The sequence below is a fragment of the Ovis aries genome, chromosome 2, assembly GCF_016772045.2.
Source record: "Ovis aries strain OAR_USU_Benz2616 breed Rambouillet chromosome 2, ARS-UI_Ramb_v3.0, whole genome shotgun sequence".
In the NCBI taxonomy this organism is placed as follows: Eukaryota; Metazoa; Chordata; class Mammalia; order Artiodactyla; family Bovidae; genus Ovis; species Ovis aries.
In genome coordinates, this window is record NC_056055.1 from 105,041,300 (window position 1) to 105,061,434 (window position 20,135).

Sequence of the window (20,135 nt, forward strand, 5' to 3'; positions counted from 1 at the left end):
GTGTCTCCTCTGTGACTTCCCTGATGTCCCTGGCTTGGGTGCTAGCCTCCTATCACAAGCTGCTGCGGGACTCCAGGGACGACAAGAAGAGCATGAGCTACAGAGGGGCCCTCATCCACCTCTTCTGGCGCCTCTTCACCATCTCATCCAGAGTTATCTCTTTTGCCCTCTTTGCTTCCATCTTCCAGCTCTACTTCGGGATCTTCGTGGTGGTCCACTGGTGCGCCATGGCCTTCTGGATCATCCATGGCGGAACAGACTTCTGCATGTCCAAGTGGGAGGAGATCCTCTTCAACATGGTGGTAGGGATTGTGTACATTTTCTGCTGGTTTAACGTCAAGGAAGGGCGGACTCGATATCGAATGTTTGCCTATTATACGATAGTCTTGACCGAGAATGCTGCCTTGACGTTCCTTTGGTATTTTTACAGAAACCCAGAGACCACTGACCCCTATGCGGTGCCAGCTCTGTGTTGTGTCTTTATTAGCTTTGTGGCTGGGATTGCACTGATGCTGTTATACTACGGCGTGCTGCATCCCATGGGGCCGCGAGCTAAGATCTTTGCCAGCTCCTGTTGTGCCGAGCTGCTCTGGGGCATCCCTTTGCCCCCCGATGTTGAGCCCATGGCGCCTCAGACCCCTGGGTACCGGGGGGCCCAGGTCACGCCTACCAGAGCCGTAACGGAACAACAGGAGGACCTCACGGCTGACACTTGCTTGCCCGTGTTCCAAGTGAGACCCATGGGGCCCGCTACCCCGACGGGGCGTCCTTATCTCCCAGAAGGGCCCCTCATTAAGATTGACATGCCAAGAAAGAGATACCCAGCTTGGGATGCTCATTTTGTAGACAGGAGGTTGAGAAGGACTATTAACATTCTGCAGTATGTCACGCCCACCGCGGTGGGCATCCGGTATCGGGACGGACCGCTCCTTTATGAGCTGCTACAGTATGAGTCTTCGCTCTGAGAGCATCCTGACCCAAGTTGAGAAGGGGACCTGAAGTGTGGTTTGCGGTAAAGCCGCCTGCAAGAAATAGAACCCTCCCTTCCCCCAAAACACAGAACACCACCACCACCACCACCACCACCACCACCAATGCTCCAAAAAAAAAAAAAAAAGAAAATAATAAGTCACAACCCCTTCAGATAAGCTTTCTTTCCAGTCGCTGTATGTATACAAAGATATTCTCTATGTTTTGTAAGTAAAAACAAAAAGAAAACCTTTCTTTTGTTTTTTACACATAAGTAACAGTATTAAAAAAAAAAATCCCACACTATGGTTTATAGGGTGGAGAAGGAGCAGTTGTCTCCACTCCAAAAGAAAAAAAAAAAAAAACACACAGTTTTTTACCTTACACCAAGTGTAGATCATTTCCGGGATTGGTGCTGATTGAAAGAACAAAACAAAACAAACAAACAAACAAACAAAACCTTCAACTGCCTTATGCCCTTAGGTGCTGAGTTTCATTAAGTACTGTCGCGTTTTCTCATGCAAAACTCTCTGGTGATTTTTTGCACCAGGAGAGGGAAAATTTAACAATCAAATGAAACCAATCTAGAAACAAAAAAATAACAACCGATGGATAAAACTCAAAGCAAGCATTCTTCCTATCTGATTATCTGTGTTGAAGAAAACAAATTGACCCAAAGCAAAAGCATTGAAACCCCTCCCTCTTTTTTGCTTTCTCTCCCTCTCCTCCTGTCCCTGCCCCCAACTTCTCATACCCTTCTAGGAGCCAGAAGGCCATCTGAAACTCAGATGGTTGGCAGAGCTCTTTGAAGGCCAACTAGGTGCCATTTCAGTGTTCACCTAGTAAGAATTACATTTGTTTCCTGGTGAAAAGCAAAACAGAAAAAAAAAAAAAGCCACTCTAATAATTCGATAAGAATAGGAAATTCTAAAGCAAATTAAAGGAGATTTCCATATACGTCATCAAAGAGAATCAGTAATAATAAAACTCAGCATAGTAGCAAAAAGAACGACATCAATTTAAAGGCACAATACTTAATCAGTGACTGGCAAAAATGATCTGTTTTGTCATTTTAAGGCCGTGAAAGGTATACATTTATCACATGTGATATTGGGTAAGGCCTCTTCTGTTTCCATTTGGTGGGAAGCCTTAAATTGATCTGGAAAGAATTCATTTTTTTCATTTGTGCTTTTTAAAAATAGTTAACACAAGAGGAAAATTAGAACATAAAAAAAAAATCAAATTGTAATAACCTACCCATTTCAAAGACTGTTTGGTGCTTCTGTCTTTCACCATTGTGGTTGGCTGAAAGGTATTCAGCTCACTTGGTGCATCTGGGTTGAGTGGGGAATTCTGTGTGTTGCATGTGTGTGTGTGTGTCTGTGTGTGCCCACAGTACACACACACGCACACACACGTGTGTGTGTGCGTGTGTGTGTTTATGTGTGTTTGTGTGTGCGTGTGTGTGTGTCTGCTGCAAGGTCTTGCCAGAAATGTAGAAAAAGCGATATAAGAGAGATTCTGGGTATGGCTAAGGTCAAGTGTAAGGGGCTGGGAAGCTGGGGAGGGGATGGGGCTTGATCTTGAGTTTCTGTCTGATGGCAAGACACAGCAGCAGCATACTCTGGGTCTTAGAAGGCGTGTCATTCGGGTGAAGGTTTGATTCAATTATTTATTTTCTCATTGTACCAAGTTGAATTTCTCGAGGTGTTGCAAGTATGTTCAAATCATTTTTTAAACGTTATTTTTCAAAGTATTGCTCCTGTAAGGAATATTTTGTTTTAGGGCATCGTTTCAATCCTATCATCTCTCTACTTGGGCACTAAAAACAAAAAAAGGAAAAGAAAAAAATCACAAAAGGAAAAAAATCTCCACAAAAAAGATATATATATATATATATATATATACACAAGTCTCTCTATATACACACACAATATTTTTAAGTAAAAATACTGTTAGTCTTTGTTGTGTGTAGCTGTGATTTTTTTCTCAATTCCAGATATAACTGTTTAGGGTGCAGGGCCTCACACTGAACTACTCTTAAGAGAAGTTCAAAAACTGAGGACCTTTTTTTTTTTATGTTTGTGGATTTTTAAAAAAATATTATTCAAAGAGGCTTCTCCTCCCTCCCTTCATTGTTTATCTAAATCTGCAAAAAAAAAAAAAAACAAAACAAAACAGAAAAAAACCCCACAAATTTTAAATGTCAGTTGGGTTGTAAAACTACATCCTTCATAAATTGTTCAGACTCCTCTGATTTCCTTGATGATTACTAGATTTGCAGTGCCGTCCTGCCCCCTCCCTTCCCGAAGTGTCCCCTGTGGTCCCCCTGGCAGCAAGCAGGAGGGCAGAGGAGGGGCAGGAGGGCGCGTCAGGGTCCAGGAAGCGCTCCGCACAGAGCACACCAGCCCCCGGGAGGACCCTCCTGGCCAGTCCCCACCTGCCCGAGGGCCTGGGCCCCTCGCTGGTTGATTGGGAGTTCCAGTCTGGTCAGAGGTGCTTTTCTTTACTATTCTGCTTCCCTACCAAGGGCTTAGCTCAGTGCTTACTCTGCAGAGGCCAGAGGAGGTGAGGCCATTTGAGGGGGCTCTCCGCATCCTCCCTGCTTGCTTGGGGTCCCAGCTCTCGTCTGCCTCAGCGCTTCGGATGTCCGCCACCAGAGCGGTCCTTGACGCTGTCCCTGGTGCATCCCTCTGGGACCTCAGCCACTTCGGCTTGTTCATCCGTTCTTAGCTTTAGTTCCTTTCTCTTTTTCATTTCGAGGCGATCACAGACTTTGATTTGCCACCTTTATTTCACTAAAACACATCCAGTGTGTACGCACTTGTGTGTGTGGGGTGTGTGTGTGTGCGTGCGTGCGTGTGTTTCATGCAACTGAGAAAACTGCTGATGCCCATTGACCTGGAGCACCCAAAGTTGGGGTGACTCAGGGAGGGCCCTCGGGGTGCTTTAGCCACTGGGAACAGAGGGGACGACCACAGGCTGTTTCAGGAAGCCTTTCTTTCCACGGGGGTTGGACTGGGCTCCACAGGACTCAGACAGGAGGGCGCCTGCCCCCCTGTCGGTACGGTCCACGCCTTCTGTCGTGCCACGGCCTTTCCTAAGGGTGAAAATATGCATTTGTGAGCAGTCACAGGGAAGTCTGGTTTTGCAAAGAGACAGGAAAAAGAAGTCAAGAAAGAAGTAAACGTCATGGGAGCCAGGGAAACATAAAGAGAGTTTTCCTGTCTTGTCACTCCCGTGAGAAGTGAGGGCCTCAACCCACCCTCAGAATCCCACCCCGGTTAATCCACCTGACCCCCGACAAACCATTACGGGCGCTGAGGCACCAGCTCATGGGCTGCTCCCCAAGGGGACGCTTTATGATGTTTGTTGTTGTTTTTTTAATCCCTGCGCTCACTTTTTGCCCAGGAGCTCCTAATGAAAACTAATTAACAAGGCTCAATATTTAGGTCCGGTAGGAGATAAACACACAGTACCGGGAGCTAAAGAATAAACTCGGAAACTCTCTCTTTCCTCATTGCATCCCCCATCAAATCTGCCCACAGCTCCCCTGTAGAAAATTTAGTCCTTCTTTCCCTTCTCAGAAATATGGTGGCATCTCTAAAATCGGGCTGGTTTTGTTAGCATCATTTCTTCAAGCTCTGTTTCTCCCTTGCTCGGTAGCTCAGCCTCTTCTTGGGCCCCTTCAAGAAAGGAAACCTTGGTCCCCTCAGTCGAGGTGATGTCCTCGGAGCTCATTGTCACAGGTCTGTGGGATCCAAAATGAGAACTAAGAGGATTTAAATTCATCGGATGAGCCCCCACTGACCTTACCCAGCCCCAGAGTTTCTCATTTCCCCAACCTACTCTTCCACTCTGTCGTCAGAAGGTTCCCCTTGCTCTGCAGGGTCAGCCTTGTCTAAACAGGCTGGGAACCAGGGGCGCTGTGGGAGTCAGGCTCCCTCTCTCTTGGGAGAGACAACACTTCCTTATATCCCAGGGGCTCCTCTATCTCTCCCACAACTCCCCCACTCCACTCCCCAGGCACAAAATCTCGTAAGACACCCTGGGGCCTAACCCATCCCCTCAATAGCCACAGCCCCTTTGAGTCTCAGGGAGGTTTGAAAGAATGCAAATACCTGTCTGGTCCATGGTCCTGAGGGTGATTCCACCAGCCAAATGGCATGTCCCGCCAGAGGCATCAGAACCTATGGGTTCTTTTACCAAATAACATCATTCTCTCCATTCTCCCTCTCCTTTCTCCCCCTCTCACAGGGTCACAGGGGCCAAATAAGAGGTTTTTGATGCTGATCTTGTCCAGCCCTCTAAATGGGCATAGATGCCCTGTATGCACCCACAGAGACTCCACTCACTGTGTTGATAAGCCAGAGGGAGGAAGCTTTCTTCCTCTTTCCCTTTCTGCTCTGCTCCTTGCTCCTGGAGGTTGGGGGAGCTCTAATGAGCCCTGGACCCTGATGCTCCCAGACCGCAGCAAAATGTTCTTTCTCCATTATCTAGGAACATAGGGATGAAAAGGACGGCAGTGTGCAAGCTCTGAGCCTTTGGGCTGGAAGAAAGGGTGTCGGGTCCTAAACTGAAGCAGGCTGGTCATATTCCTGCTCCCAGCTCTCAGCTGGGGAGCGGGTCCCCTAGTAGTCCCTCGGCACATGTGATAGCGTTGTCTTTGCCAAGGGAAGTGGCTTCTTACTCAAACGGAGCCCTTTCAAGGCCTCCGGTGTGTAGTGACAACAGCTCTGGGTGGTGGTTTTCAGGAAGACCTCGTGCACGTCCACCTGATTTTCTTATCAAAATACTAAAATCTGTGATTTCTTTGCCAAGCTGAAAAATATTAAAATAACATCACCAGCTTTGGCATGGGGAAGGGGAAATCTATATTTGGAGAGTGTGAGGGGAAGAAGGCTCATTGCAATGGAATTCTCCTGATTCCCAGTGTAGACCAGAAAATGGCCAGGAAAAATCTCAAGGGGCTCAGGGGAGATGAGGGAGCGCCTCTGCATGAGGGGGAAGAGGGGGCTGCAGAGGGCAGGCTTAGCCCCCGGGGGGCTGGACCTACCTTAGAGGGACCAGTTAGTTCTGTTCATTTTGTCCTCAAATGTTGATTGGTTCCTAGACTCTGCCCGGCCACCTTCCTCATGACGCACACGCAAGTGTCCTGTAGGAAGTGAATCTAAATCAACATCAGCTTTTTACGAGAGTCCAGACATATGTGAAATGGACATTGCTCAAGGTTGAAGTCTGATCACCATCGCCTCACCCGACACTGGCCACCAACATATAAACGTGACAGTCACACACAGCATAGAAACAGACATTCCGTCCAGATAAGCCACGCTCCGTTCTCATTCACAGCTCGGCCTCCTGGACGTGGACATGGTGGTGGTCAGCCTATTGCAGGCTATAAAACCATAAGAGGACTGCCCCAGAGCACCCTAAATCAGTGTGTGCCTATCTCAGTTTAAAAACCTGTGAAAAGGCCACTCTGCCCACTCAGAGATCTTTTTCGAAGCCCCTCCCTGGGAAAAAGATGATGCTCAGTCTTATTTCCTAAAGTGGCAACCTAAGCCTCTTTTTTGCCCATCCTTAGCTATTTTAAAGGTTTCATTTCTTGCTCAAAACACTGCATCTTACGCTATTGGCCAAATATCAGAAGACAAGGGCACTGCCTTCATCTGCCTGCAGCTTTATTCCTCTGCCCACCTGGCTCTGTCTGCCTTACTTGACTCTGCTGGGCATCATCTGCTTCTTCCCCTCCTCCTGGAAAGGAGCTGTGCCTTCTTCCTCCCTGTACCTTTCCGTGCAGTGGCTGGCAGGGTGAGGTAGGTATGTTCTGGAGCCAAAGGTCTGGAGTCCTATAAATGGCAGCTCCTGAGGGCAGCAGACGGACACCGTAGGGGTTCCCCCTGCACACAGCCAGCCCCTTGTGTCAAGGGCTAAGAATAGACCAAATCGAAGATGAGCAGGCAGGACCTCAGGGGCCCCTGTCCTGGTTTGCCCCCATCCAATGCAGAACAATATGCAAACCCCGATAGGAGATGCCTGCCCTTGCCAAACCCTAACAGCAATCACAAGACCCCTGTACCAGAAATGGAAGTCAGTCAGCTCACTTGTGCTCATCCAGGAGGTTCTAGTCCTAAAAATCCATCCTCAAACAAAAAACAAAGGAATAATTTCCTTTGGATACAGTGCCAAGTGGTCATCCAGTGAGCCTCTCTCTAGAAGCAGCCTTTGGCCGTTTGGCATGGTGGATACAGACAGCTGGTCACCTAGCGGATGACCCTGCCTTGGTCAGGTTCTCCATCCTCCATGTGGATCTGGAGTCCTCAGGCCGGACTGGGGCTGGGAGATTTGTTTCAGCTATTGACCTCCAAGAAAAGCTCATCTTTTGACCCAGAAAGTTCAGGAAATGTCACAGGCTGATTCAGGGTCCCCACTGTGATCATGGATAACTCACTTCACCTCTTGGTGCCTTGGTTTCTCCATCTGTAAAGTGGAGAGGAAGAAGGCCGGCTTCTTTCACTCCTGCTCAGGGATGCTGTGAGGATTCAGTCATTATTGCCTGGAGCGAAGGCATTGTATAAGGACCAGTGGCGGTCTTGTTACTTGGAAAGTGAAACCACAGAAAGGTAGCAGGTTGTCCAGGAACAGAAGCTCCTGGAAGCCCCCAGGAAGAGCAGCGTAGCTGGACAGGGTGAAGTCTCACAAACCTGTAGTTTTTAAATACTTCCCAGCACTGTGAACCCACACAATGGTATTCTGGTCAGGCGACTGGGGGTCCCCTGGCTCAAGCCAGCCGCTTGTAATTCTAAAACCAAATGTCCTGATGTTAAGTTTTCCTAAATTATTGGAGATTGTGGGAAGGATCCATTTGAAAACCTGATGTTCACTGAGCTTTGGGCAGAGAAGAGAATGGGTGAATTAGGAGAGGATTTGGACGTTGTTTTTAAGGTGGTTGAAAGCGCTTTAGGAAATATCTCTCACTTTTGTTCTTCCTTATAATCCTTTTCAATGTTGAGGCTCATCTCATCAAATGGACTGGTCTTCTCTTTGCCTCTTTGCAGAATACAGAAGCAAAACTTTGGTTTTTTTTTGGGGGGGGGGGAAACCCTTCAGTCAAAATGTGGGTCCCAATGGCAGATTTTACTCATTCCCTGGTGTGCTTTGAATGGAGCCTGCAGGCAAAGATTCAGAGACAAACAGGGGTTGGTGGATATCACTAATAGTTTTTATCCAAATCTGGCTAGTTTTTCCCCTCATCATTTGAATTGGCAATGTTTACCTGAGTTTTTCTTTCCTTTTTTTCTTTTTTCTTTTCTTTTTACTATGGGGTGACTATTATCAATCCAACTATAAAGATACCCTTTGAGCAGGAAAATAAACCCATCCTAAGAACCTCCATGTACTTCTTAGGATCTACACCAGAGTGAGGGCAGGTGGGAGCAGTGGGCAGTGACGCTCAGACTCCAAGAGGACCAGCTGCAACACAGATTTTCTATGGGCTCTGAGAACCTTCTGGGAGAGGAAAATTCTGGAAGCCTCACCCGTTGTAGCTCAGTCAACCTGGCTCTGGTTCTGGTCCTTTCCTTGGAGCTCAGGTTGTATCCTGGTATAAAAATTCTCACCGAAAAAAAAAAAAAAGGCACCACCCAAGCCTGTCCTACAGGCCCAGGTGCTACTGCAAATCCTCCTGCTCTTTGTCAGCCCTGACAAGACCTCTTTCCCACCTGCTCTGACTCTGCTCTCAAGTAATATTATTGTCTTGACAGCACAAGGGACCAGATCACAGTTTGGAATTCAGTAATGACTTCCGTTTGATTTTATATCTGATCGTTCTGTGGAGAGGCCAAATCGTGCTGGAATTATTTCTTTCCACAAGTATTTCTGACGCTAACCAGAGGAAGGAAAACACGAGGCGCCCGTTCTCAGCGGCACTCCTCTTTTGACGGGAATGGACGGCGGATGAACTGGATGCCATATTTGAATGAGGACTTGGATGATACTCATTTGAATGAGTACTGGAGCCTCGGAAGAACAAAATGACTCAGTGGATGGGTAGGAAGAACGATCAAGAAGAGGCGGGCTCCCAGAAATTCGTGGAAAGAAAACAGTGGCCACCGGTCTGTCTAATCACTACTTCCTATGTGCTCTGGGGCAGAAATACCAAGGCATGTTCTTTTCAAATAGAGGAAATTGATTTTTTAGGGAGTGACGTATTGAAGCATCATTGTTCCAATAGAAGGTCAGAGAAAGCGTCTACGGACAGGAAAGGCACGCTTTCATGAACAGATCACGTCGTTGGAAGTAAAAAAAAAACAGTAACAACAACCCAGGACTCCACCCTTCTGCAGACCTGAGTGAAGTCACTCTTGGGGCCAAATTCTTTTTTCTGTAAAGTGAGAAGAGTATTCCTTACCTCACAGGGGTGTTGTGAGGATCTTCATTAATGCCCAGGAAAGCACTTTGAGGATAGAAATATCACTGTTGTCGAGTTTGCTTCCTATGTCCAATCCTTCTAAACGTTCACCGAGCCCCTGCTGTGTGCCAGGTACCACGCTGGGTGCTGCCGAGAGAGGGGAAGATATCTAGTTCCTCTTCTCTTTTTTGATTAACAGATATTTTAAAGCGATTATAAGAGGGCAGAATAACAGCGTATTCTCAGTATGGGCCAAGAGAGATGTTCTCTTTCCGCCCCCCAAAAGGGTACCCTCCTTTTTTCCCCCAAGTATTTGGGCAAAAAGGGAGAGCTTTAAATCCTTTCGAGTTCCATCAGAGAATGCTTTTCTGAGAAGCAAACAAATAATTGATTACTCTTCTTCCTTTGGGGGAAAATGAAGGCAGATCTCAGCGAGCGTGTCCTGTGACCAGCAGATGAGGTTCCATTCTTTCTGCCATTGCTCCGGGCTCAGCTTCAGTTTGCTACCGCCTTCATCTCCTCTCTCCTGACCCAGAGAACGGTTGCTTGTGCTGTGTTGGAATAGCTGGGTGCTCTCTGGTTAGTCTGTGTCCTTGGAGAGTCTGGTACACTGTTGTTTGCTGGCAAGTCTTGGCTTTCCAAACAAGGGTCTTCACTAGGAAAGAAAGCAGACATGCGCCTGCCTTGTGGGTTTTTATTTTGCTGGTGGTGCCAGGGTGGGGGGATGTTCAGTTCCTTAGCTGCCTCCCATAAGATGAAGCTTTCTTAAGTTCCTCATTTGTTTTTCCATGTGCAGAGTTCTTCCTTTCCAAAATGCACTCCAGGAATCAAGTAGCCTAAAATATAGCCCATCTCAGATGATTTTTCCAGCGCCATGCCGAAGGTTCACTAGTTTATACAAAGAGCCAAAGCCTCCCAACTGAGCTAAGCAGGTTGGAAATCCAAGCCCCACCTCGAAGCTTCCAGAAGTGCCCTGGGTCCTCCGTAGTGTTGGGAGTGCTCTTTTGGTATTACTTGGGCCGTCTCCCTAAATCCTCTGAAATCTTTGTGCCACAGAAAGATCATTCTCAGAGCTCGGAGGGGGCATCCTCAGTGTCTCAGAACCAGAGTGAAACCACTTATTCTGGAAAGTATTAGATGATGCCAGTCTTTAGGGAAAGAAGAGAAGCCTTTTCTCTGCCTTTCAGAGGGAAGAGGACAAAGAGAAAGGGAAGGTTATATGGTTTGAAAAGTGGCTCTTTTGTTGCTGAGAAAAGGCATGGCACTCAGCAGTCCACAGTGGTCCCCTCAACCATGGACGCAGGATGCGGAGGCCCTATGTGAGTTCCTTCAGGAACTCAAGGTAGTACCGGGGAGAGAGGGTGTCAGGGTCCTGTCCTTCCAACCCAGGCCCTGAGGATGAGAGGTTGCAGCTGTGATGCTGCTGAACCTCAGATCACCCTTGGCCACTGCTGTGCCCCTCTCTAGCCTGCACTCGAGATAGCTCCCTACCCTGGCATTGAGTCCAGAGGCCTTCCTTCCCTGAAGCCCATCCTTAAGCACACACAGATTCTGGGTGGGGCTGCTGGTCAGAAACTCAGTCCCTTCAGGGCTCTCCCCCTACCTTGCCTGGATGTGCCCCCATCGCTGCATGCTTCCGCCAACCCTGCAGGACTCCAAGCTGTGCCCCACCCTCTCCTCTGGCCCAGCCTGCCAGGGGTTAAGGACAGGCTCTCTTTCCTCCTTCACTGAAATACATATGTCTTTAAAAGGCATGGCCCTGGGTCCCAGTGGAGACTTGAGCAACGGGGTGAGAGTGGGGGAGAAAGGGGCTGATAGCTCTGGAGGCCAACTTGAGCTCTCAAGGGAAAGTACAAGTTTTCTTGTCCCCTAGGCTGTCTAGGGCATTTTCTCATCAAAACAGCAGAAAGATTTGTGCACATGATAACTCATAGCTTGGTAGGGTCCCCTCCAATCTCACAGGGGAGGCTAACTTCCTAGTTACTGAGGGCTTCGTTTTTACCTGTTTGGAATTATAGTGATTATGAAATGCTTGAGAGAGAGAGAGAGGACACATAAGCTAAGAGGTGATCTGAGATTTTGAGATTATGGTGGATTGGTCAAAAATGAGGAAACTGATTTAAGTCCATGATCACCTAACTACATCATCAGCTTCTTAGACACATCTAGACACATGAACATGCCAATCTTGGGCATGTATATATACGTGTGTGTGTATATATACAGATGTGTATGTCTTTGTGTATATATATATATATATACACACACACACACACGTGCACAAACACATATGTATTTGTGTGTATCTTTTTCTTAAAGGGCTTAAAAAGTTGCTGAAATGAAGTATTTTGATGTTAGGTCTCTTGCTGGGCTTGAAATAGACCTCGCCTGGATGGACTTTTGTTTCTCCCTGGCCGGGGCCACACTGGGCTCCCCTGAGCCATAGTGTTCCTGCATCTCTTTCCCCCGGGACCGGAAGCAGGTCCTCAGGGCAGCCAGAGACTCGCGCCACAGCTGACTGAGTAGCTCCCCGCTTTCTAGAAAGGAGATCATGCCTGGAAACTCTGACTGTTAGCGTGGTGGCCATCAGAGCAGGAAGGAGAGGGACACACAGGGGGCAGGGGAGACCGGAAGTTACTGCTTGGAGTCCAGGCCGCATTAGATGTCCTTTGGTGCCAGGGACTCTGGCCACGGAAACTCAGACCCCTGGGTTTGGCCGGGCAGTATGAGTATCTGCAGATGGCATGAAGCTACCGCGTGAGGCCCACAGGGACTCGGGGAATGTGACTCCCTTCCTAGTGACTCTAACAGACAGAGACATTTCAGGGCAATCAGTCGCCTTTAGGAGGCAGAACTGACTTCAGAGCAGGGCTGCCACATTCCTCCCCAATGCAGTGATGGCCACAAGTCTGGGGACAGAGCTGGGAAGAATCCGGTGAGCGTGGTGTAGAAAAGGGACAGAATGCACGCGACCCAAAGTGCCAGGCTGTCTGGTTATGCTGGAGGGGAGAAGGACTTTGAGGGGGTCACCTGGAGGGAAGAGATACTGCACTTGTGCTTTGAGTCACAAACCTCTCTTGCCCTGCTTCCTGTTTTTAGGTTTCTGCTCTGACCGGAATTGCGCAGGAAGCGAGGGATGGAGCTGTGAACTGAGAATGTTTGGGATCCAGACAGGAGCTGCCTCTCTGACCCATGTCAGGTGGGAGAGAACCACGGGGTCTCGACAAGACCCCTGGAAAACTCTCCAAGCTCTCTCCAGAAGAGCAGCTTCTGGGGTCCCCTCCCTGACCTGCCACGCGTGCACCTCTCCCGACCCTGGGTGGTGTGGCAGGCGGCCAGCTGCTGCAGACTGCCGCCTCGGGCGCACACAGGACCCTTCCTCCCCCCATTTTCGGGCCCCTTTCTCACCAGCGCCAGTCCCCAGCCTATAATAGCTCTGTTATCTCTTCCCTGAATGGACTCTTGTGACCACACCCATCAGCAGGAAGCCCGTTTCCTACTGGTGTCACAGGAAAGCACCTCCTTGGGGTATAAGGAGGGAAATGCAGAGGTGGGACCTGGCAGATGGGAATACAGCCATGGATGGTCTCAGGTGGCTTTTTAAAAAACAAACAAACAAAAAATGTACACAACTGAAGAAAATATATGAGCAGGAAAGGGATGGAAAGGAGAGAGGGAGAAAAGGCAGGAGGAAGGGAAGAAAGGAAAGAAAGAAGGAAAAAAGAAAGAAGGGCAAAAAGGGGAGAAAAGAGGAAAAAAGAAAAATAGGGTCCCTTCAAGTTTCTGCCATTTCTCGGCATTTGCAAGTAGTCACTGTGGTTTGCCAGCTGATAGAGCTTCTCGGCATCCCTAACTCCATTGTCTGCCCAGGAAAGGCCACACAGTCCTAGCTCTGGCCTCACTGATCTCACCCTGCAGGGATGTGGGGGGCATTTCCACAGTCACTCAGTCACTGGCTCTCCCAGGTGCATCTGCCTGCAGGGTCAGAAGGCTGGAATCCAGTCTCTCTTCCTCAGATGATGGTTAATTTCTAGGACGTTCTCTTAACATTTTTTTCAGTTTCTCTTGGATAGTTTTCTATCAGTCATTCTCATTTTAACCCCAGTGAAACTGATGACTTCCTAACTGGCTCTTTAAAGAGCAGAACTATTTTAAATTCTCAGGTAAATCAAAGCTTAGAGGGCATAACATTTGTAATTCCCCCTAAAGGGCTAGCAAAATATTCTCTTGGTGACTCTTGAGTGTGAGCGGTGTCTGAGAAGCTGGTTGGGAGGTATCTTGGAGGATCTAAGCAGAGTCATCAACACCATTCATTTGGAGATTCCAACTATTGCCTCCCCACTGGACAAATGATCAGGCACACGTTTATAAAAGGAAGGTTGCAGAACCTGGCAGTTTCATGTGGGAGTTGGCTGCAGGAGTTTTAGTCAGCCTTCTGAGGCTCGCCCTTCTCCTGTGTGTATCTCATCTTGATCCTCAGTTCCCCATGTTCCCTGAAGTAGATGTGTGAGTAAATATAGCTTCAAAACTTCAGACCAGACCTTCTCGTATTCTTGAGTTTGCTGATGTCAAAAATAACAGTGAACTCTAGACAGTGGATTAAGCCCATCAGCTGAACCTCCCACGGTGGTTTACGGCCACCTTTCTGTTGACCAAATTCTCAACCTAAAGGAATATAAGTGAGCCTATTTCTAGCTCCATCTCTCCGGAGTAGGTCTGTGGGAAAGTGGTTTAGCCAGAGGTGGGGAGAGGGCTAAGGAGGTACCCTTGCCCTTCGTCACACCTGACCTGTCCAGGAAAGGCTTAAGGGAAACCTGTGTCAAAGCCAGGGAAAGGCCTTATGCCTTTGGCAGGTGACCTAGGCTACGTTAATTAATGGGCCCCTTTGGATGCAAAAGGAAGTTCTTAAAACTTGATTTAATTTCATTAACCGAGCACCTATTGTAGGCACAACACAGTCCTTGCCCATGGGTGATGAACCAAGGGAGGGAAAACACTGACTGAGTCGTGGGAAGTGTGAAGGCTGAGGATGGCATCACCCATCCTAAGGATAAAGACTTCCCATTGGATCTCAGCGTGATCTTGGACCAATTATTTGTTTCCAAAATGTTCTTTTCGGCTGTAACACACTTTGGCCACGATGACTCAGCTGGAAAGTCAAAGCGCTCTCGTGGAAGGCAGGATGATAAATATTGGGTTGGCCCAAAAAGTTCATTTAGATTTTGATAACATGGAAAAAGCTCGAATGAACTTTTTTGGACAACCCAATACCGTAGATGGCTTTCCAGGTGGCCCTGGGAAAGAACGTGCCTGCCAATGCAGGAAACGAAAGAGATGCAAGTTTGATCCTTGGGGTGGGAAGATCCCCTGGAGAAGGGCATGGTAACCCACTCCAGTGTTCTTGTCTGGAGAATCCCATGGACAGAGGATCCTAGTGGGCTATAGTCATGGGGTCGCAAAGAGCTGGACACGACCGATGACTTAGCACTCAATGCATAGAGACCCAGAGCAAATGCTGAGGCCCTCCAGCTGAGGGAGCACTCGACCCTGAGAGTAAGGGGAGATCTCTGAGCCAGGTCCGCCAACATTCCCCTTCTCCAGAGCTACAGAGCAGCACTGTAGCTGCCGTGGTCCCATCTAGGCAGCAGCAGTAGTGACAGATGTGGGTTTCCTTCTCTCTGCCATCTCTTCTGGTTGGCAGCGGCGGGAGGAGCTGGGAAGCCTGGGGCCTGGTCCTCCCGGTCCCTGCGGCTCAGAACCGCACTGCACTCACCCACCCCAACTCTCCTCGCTGGGGTTGCGGGGACTGTGGTCAGAACACCAGCGACTCTGGGTCTGTGGAGAGGCAGTGGGCTCAGAGGTCAGCAGTGCATCTCCCATCAAGAAGGAAGTTTTGGGAACCCCTCGAAGGAACAAATGGGCAGAGACCATTCTCCTAAAACTATGGGCAGTCAGTCTCCTGAACACTCAGGTCTGTTACTGCAGGAGGCGTGTAGGTTGAAAATACCATGAATGGAGGCTTGGGGGCAGGGGAGGGTGGGGTGTCCAGGTGGCTTCTTTCTGTCCCATGAAGATGCTAGAGGGGGGCTGTCTGCAAACAGAGGTCTCTTCGGGCAAAAGTCTTTTTTTGCCCCTCTTGGCCACGACCCCAAAGTAGGTGTAGATGAATAGATTGCTGAAAAATGGTAGGAATAATTCATTTTTCCTCACACTGAAATGGGGGTATCATTTTTGGTATAGATAAACATCAGAACTTGAACAACTTAAGGGGAAAAAAAAAACCCAATTCAAGGAACCAGAAGGAAAAGCAATAATTCAATTTAAATAAGTCTGTCACTGAGACTACAGTGTCAGACTCCCTCTGAGCAGCCTCCTGAGTTGTTGCATTGACCAGGGTTTGGAAAGAAGGGTCCCTGCAAGTAAGCCTTTTGATCTTAGTCTCAGGATCCCCCATCCTGTCTCCATGGGCTTAAACAGCAAGTCCCAGAAGCCTTGCAGGCCACACCGGCATGACCAGTTGGCATCCCTTCTTCTATCCCCGACCAGGCATGACAGAAGGAACATGGCTGGTGAGGATGGCTCTGCCCGCCCTCGCGTCAGGTCCAGACCTTCTGCAGCAAGTACAGGCTCCCCATCCCCGTGGAGAGTGTGGTCCCCCTCCTAGGAGGGCTGTTTCAAGGCCGGCAAGTGACTAATAAAAATTAAGATGCCATTCCCCACGCACTCTGCCATCTGCCCCCTTTCCTTTTCTGGTTTGCCAGCGGCACACATCATTCTTGGTGCTCTGAATGGCCAACAACTTCCAGTTTTCTTGGCCAGTCTATAAAGATGGAGTAATTCTAATGTAGATTCTAAGCCAACACTCATGGTTCTCAGCTCTGTGGACAGGTGTGGACATCTCTCTGTCCTCATTTAATCTAGAGCCGGTGCTATCTGTGGCTAACAGTGCCTATGGATGTGATTCCTTCATTTCATCTCTCTTTTGTGTGTGTGTGTGCTAATGCATTGCCACCAAGGAAACATGTTAGAAAGACACATGTCCGTAAAAAGACTCTCCTTAGCTTAAGATTTTTGTTCCGATTCTCACTTTCGTTAGGAGAGCTCGGTTTTCAGTGTCTCAGTCCCCTCCTCCCCCCGCCCCACCTCCTCACTTTTCTTTTTAAAAATGGAAAGGCTTTTCTTTCCTGTGGGCCAAAAAGACGTTTCCGTAAAAGGAACCGCATCAGGCTCTTTCTTCCCTCTCTCCCTGGTGAGTTGAAATGAGTAGATGCTCGTGGGTTGGGCTCCTGTTAGAATCGCTGGCTCCAGGGTTCTTGCTAAAGAGGAAAGACTTCTGTTGCCCCACCACGGCGAGGTCAGGGCAGTGACAACAAATGATTTAACTTCTCGAAACCTCGTGGTGCCTTTTTTTGTGGTGCTTCTCGTGTTTCTCCAGACAAGGCAGCCACTTGCAGCAAACGGCAGTGTCAGGGCCTCTCCTTGGAATTGCGTGCCAGTGCAGTAAAAGACTTAATGTATACATATATAAATAGATATAGAGATAGAGATATCACTATCGTTAAATAATTATATAATTGAGGTTCTGATGCAGCTTTGGTGGGAGTTGATTACTCCTCTGCAAAAATAGACACTACTCAACGGGAACTCACAGCTCTGGGGGAGAGTTTTGACTTCTGGGAAGGACGCCAACAAATGAGCTAGGTTACTTCCAGTGATGAGTTGTCTTCTCCTTTCTTGTAAAAGTCGCTGTCTCCATAAACATGGAACGTTTGCGAAGGGAGCCAAGAGCAGCTTCTTTTTTGTACTTCCTTTGGTGCTGATATTTTCAAAATTTCTTTGTTGCTTTTGCTTCCTCATCAGTGGCCAAAAGGCTGCTTTTCCAAAATCTCGACCCACCCATCAAAGGGGATGGGGGACTGGGAATAAAAGGCTAGAGGTTGGGGATCTCTGACTCTGTGACTTAACCCAGACCGTTTTCTGGGTATGGCTCCCAGACTCAGTCTCCCCATCTCAAATAGACATCATATTTCCTTACCTCACGGGGAAGGGTACCTTCAGAGGATTCATCAGTGGCCCTCAAACATGAAATCATGATTAATTTGGAGACAGCAACTTGGCATGTGTTTAAGATTTAGTTTGTACGTTGCTATCTTGAAGTTTTGCTTTCTTCCCCTCCTGCTCTTCCATCTCCACCGAATTGTATGTCCTCCCTTCGGCAATACCTTTGAAAACCGTGTAACTGATAGACCTCACCTAAAGGGTTGGGTAGTGCTAATTTCTCCCAAGGGAACAACATCACTAATACTGTATAAGGTGCTAGAATCAAACCTCATTTTATAAACTTTGGTTCTTAGAGAAAAACAAAACATGCAGAATTCTTTCTGTGAAGCCTTACTATAGATTGTTATAGCCAATTGTTTATCCAAAAAAAAAAAGAAAGAGAGAATAGAAAATAAAGATAAGATGCAGTGATTCTGTATAAAATGTAACTAAAAAACCTTCACTATTTCCTATATTAATGTAAACTATCATATATATATATACACATATATATATATGTTTGAGGCAGATAGAAAGAATGAAAAAGCATAAAGTATGTTCATCTTTCTTTTCATTTTCAGTTGGTTCGCAACTGTTAGTACGTGAGCAAGAGAGGTTTCTGGTGGGATGGGATAAGGAATGCCTAGCATGATATAGGAAATAAGACTTATTACTGTCCTGTTCTATATGGTATTAGAAGGAGTTTGGTTGAATGTGAGGACAGGGAAATCAATGAAAACACAGACGTGCTTTCTAACTGTTTGGAGCATTGATGTTATATTTTGGTGTTGTTTTCTCTTATTCTAAGGTTTCTCGATAGCACTGTAAACGTCCGCTGCCTAAGATGTTAACAAATCATGTTTACCTCAAAAAAGCTCAAAGAAAGAGGCGGTTGTTTCCCCCCATCTCTTAGGAAGTAGTGAACCCCTGAGCAAAACATGAGGCATTTCCACAGAAGATCAGTAAGAGACTAGAACCATTTCTGGTGCTTTCCTTGATGCCCCCATTCTCACCTGCCCCTTCCCTCGCTAAAGAGAGAAAGATGAGTTTTGACAAGAAATAGGGTTAGACTGTAGCACAAGCAGATGAGTAAATACAGAAACTTTGCCTGGAACAAGTGGTGTGGGGTCCTTTTAAGTACGGCTGTGTAACTCCAGAGTTTAGTGTCCGCATGCGTGTGTGTGTACTGTATATATGCTTCCATGGATGAAATGTCTGATGAACAGAGAAAAATACCGTAAACAGACATGAACAGAAAAAAAATAATCAAATGCTATTTTATCAGACAACGCACTTGTTCACCTTGATGAGAAGCCACTGTTTTCACAACTATGCAAACCCTCCCGCCTTCGCCTCCGCGCTCCATCCCCCGCACAGATTTTTCTTTTTACCAGAACCACAATATCCAACCTCTGGTTCAAGGTGAGCATGCTACAGTGATTCTTTTCCTAAATTTAAGAGCTCCCAAGAACGCTTTCCTTTTCTTTCCTTTTCAATGATTCGATGTAACCCTGTTTGGTTCTGTAAGTGAACTGATGTGTATTTTTACATTTCAGTTATATGTTTACAAAAAAGCTTTCCATCCTCTTATCTATTCAAAATAATTATTTTCTTGATAAAGTCTAACTTTTATAGGATGTTTGGGGGATGTGTTGACTTAAGGCAAGAAAAAAAATTTGGCTTAAGTGGAACAATGAGCATGTGACCTCGGGGTGGGGGTGGGGGAGGGGTGGGGATGTTTGTGGACCTGCAGCTAAATTAGCACCTACACCCTGGTCCTGAATAAAGACCCCGGCAGGGAGCCAGCTACTCTGGGAAGGATTTGATCCGGGGATTTTTCTTTCCTTATTTGTGGGCCTCTATATGGAGTAACCTGTCCCCAGAGGGTGAACTCGTATTTCCTACCCAGCTTTATGCCAGCCTCATCCTTCCCACCGACTTGACGCACTCCACCCAGTGCCAAAGCCCAGTGTCCTGCCTTTGTGCTGCTTCCTGCTCGCCCTCTCCTCCCTTGGCAGCCACTGAGTGGGGTTACTGCCTCTGCTTTCAATCCGAAAGTCAGACAGAAAGGATGTCTCCAAGACCTTGACCCCTGAAGCACTGAAAAGGTCAGCCCCTGGTTGCATGTCACTTGGAGGTATTTGCAACACAGCCTTAGCTCTGGAGATGATGAGCGGTTCCAGGTTTCACTTACAAACCACCCTGGAGCCATCTTGGCTGAGCCCTTCTTCACAAGCTGTAACAGAGGAGTTGCTGGGCAGAAGAGCAATCCTGAGGTTAGACAAAGCACAATGTAGGCAGGGGCAACCCTGCACGCAGAAGGCAGCTTCTCAACTTCTCCGGTTGTCTGCACAAGGCTGAGTTTTGCACACAGTTTACACGTCCTGCACAAGGTGGCCGAGCCATCCGAGACACTTTTTAAAAGATAAATTCAGACACTGCCTAACTGCTCCAGCACAAGCTGCTTCCACCCCGTGCCTGGTGGGAGCTTGAATGGAATCCCTCTGGAATGAGAAAGGTCGGTCCTCTGACAAGAATGCGTTTTCCCTGTTGGCCTCATTCCCTGCCTTCCCATCCTGCACAGACTCTTAGCGACTCAGGGGATCTTACTCAAGTGCTGTTCATTTGCATTCTGTCCAGTTCCATAGCTCACTCCTGCTAAGACCCCTCCCTGGAATTTATCACTCATTAGTTCTCTTTTCCTCCTGAAGAG

At 47.6% G+C, this 20,135-nt stretch overlaps 1 protein-coding gene across 1 annotated transcript in view; it reads left to right on the plus strand.

The window, feature by feature from the left end:
* The window catches only part of XKR6 (XK related 6), a 307,100-nt gene that overhangs the window by 265,247 nt on the left and 21,718 nt on the right, over nt 1–20,135 (plus strand). The window contains exon 3 of the mRNA XM_004005332.6: nt 1–20,135. This exon is cut by the window's right edge and continues 21,718 nt beyond it. Within this exon, the coding sequence (XP_004005381.3) occupies nt 1–965 (965 nt within the window). The 3' untranslated portion in view covers nt 966–20,135.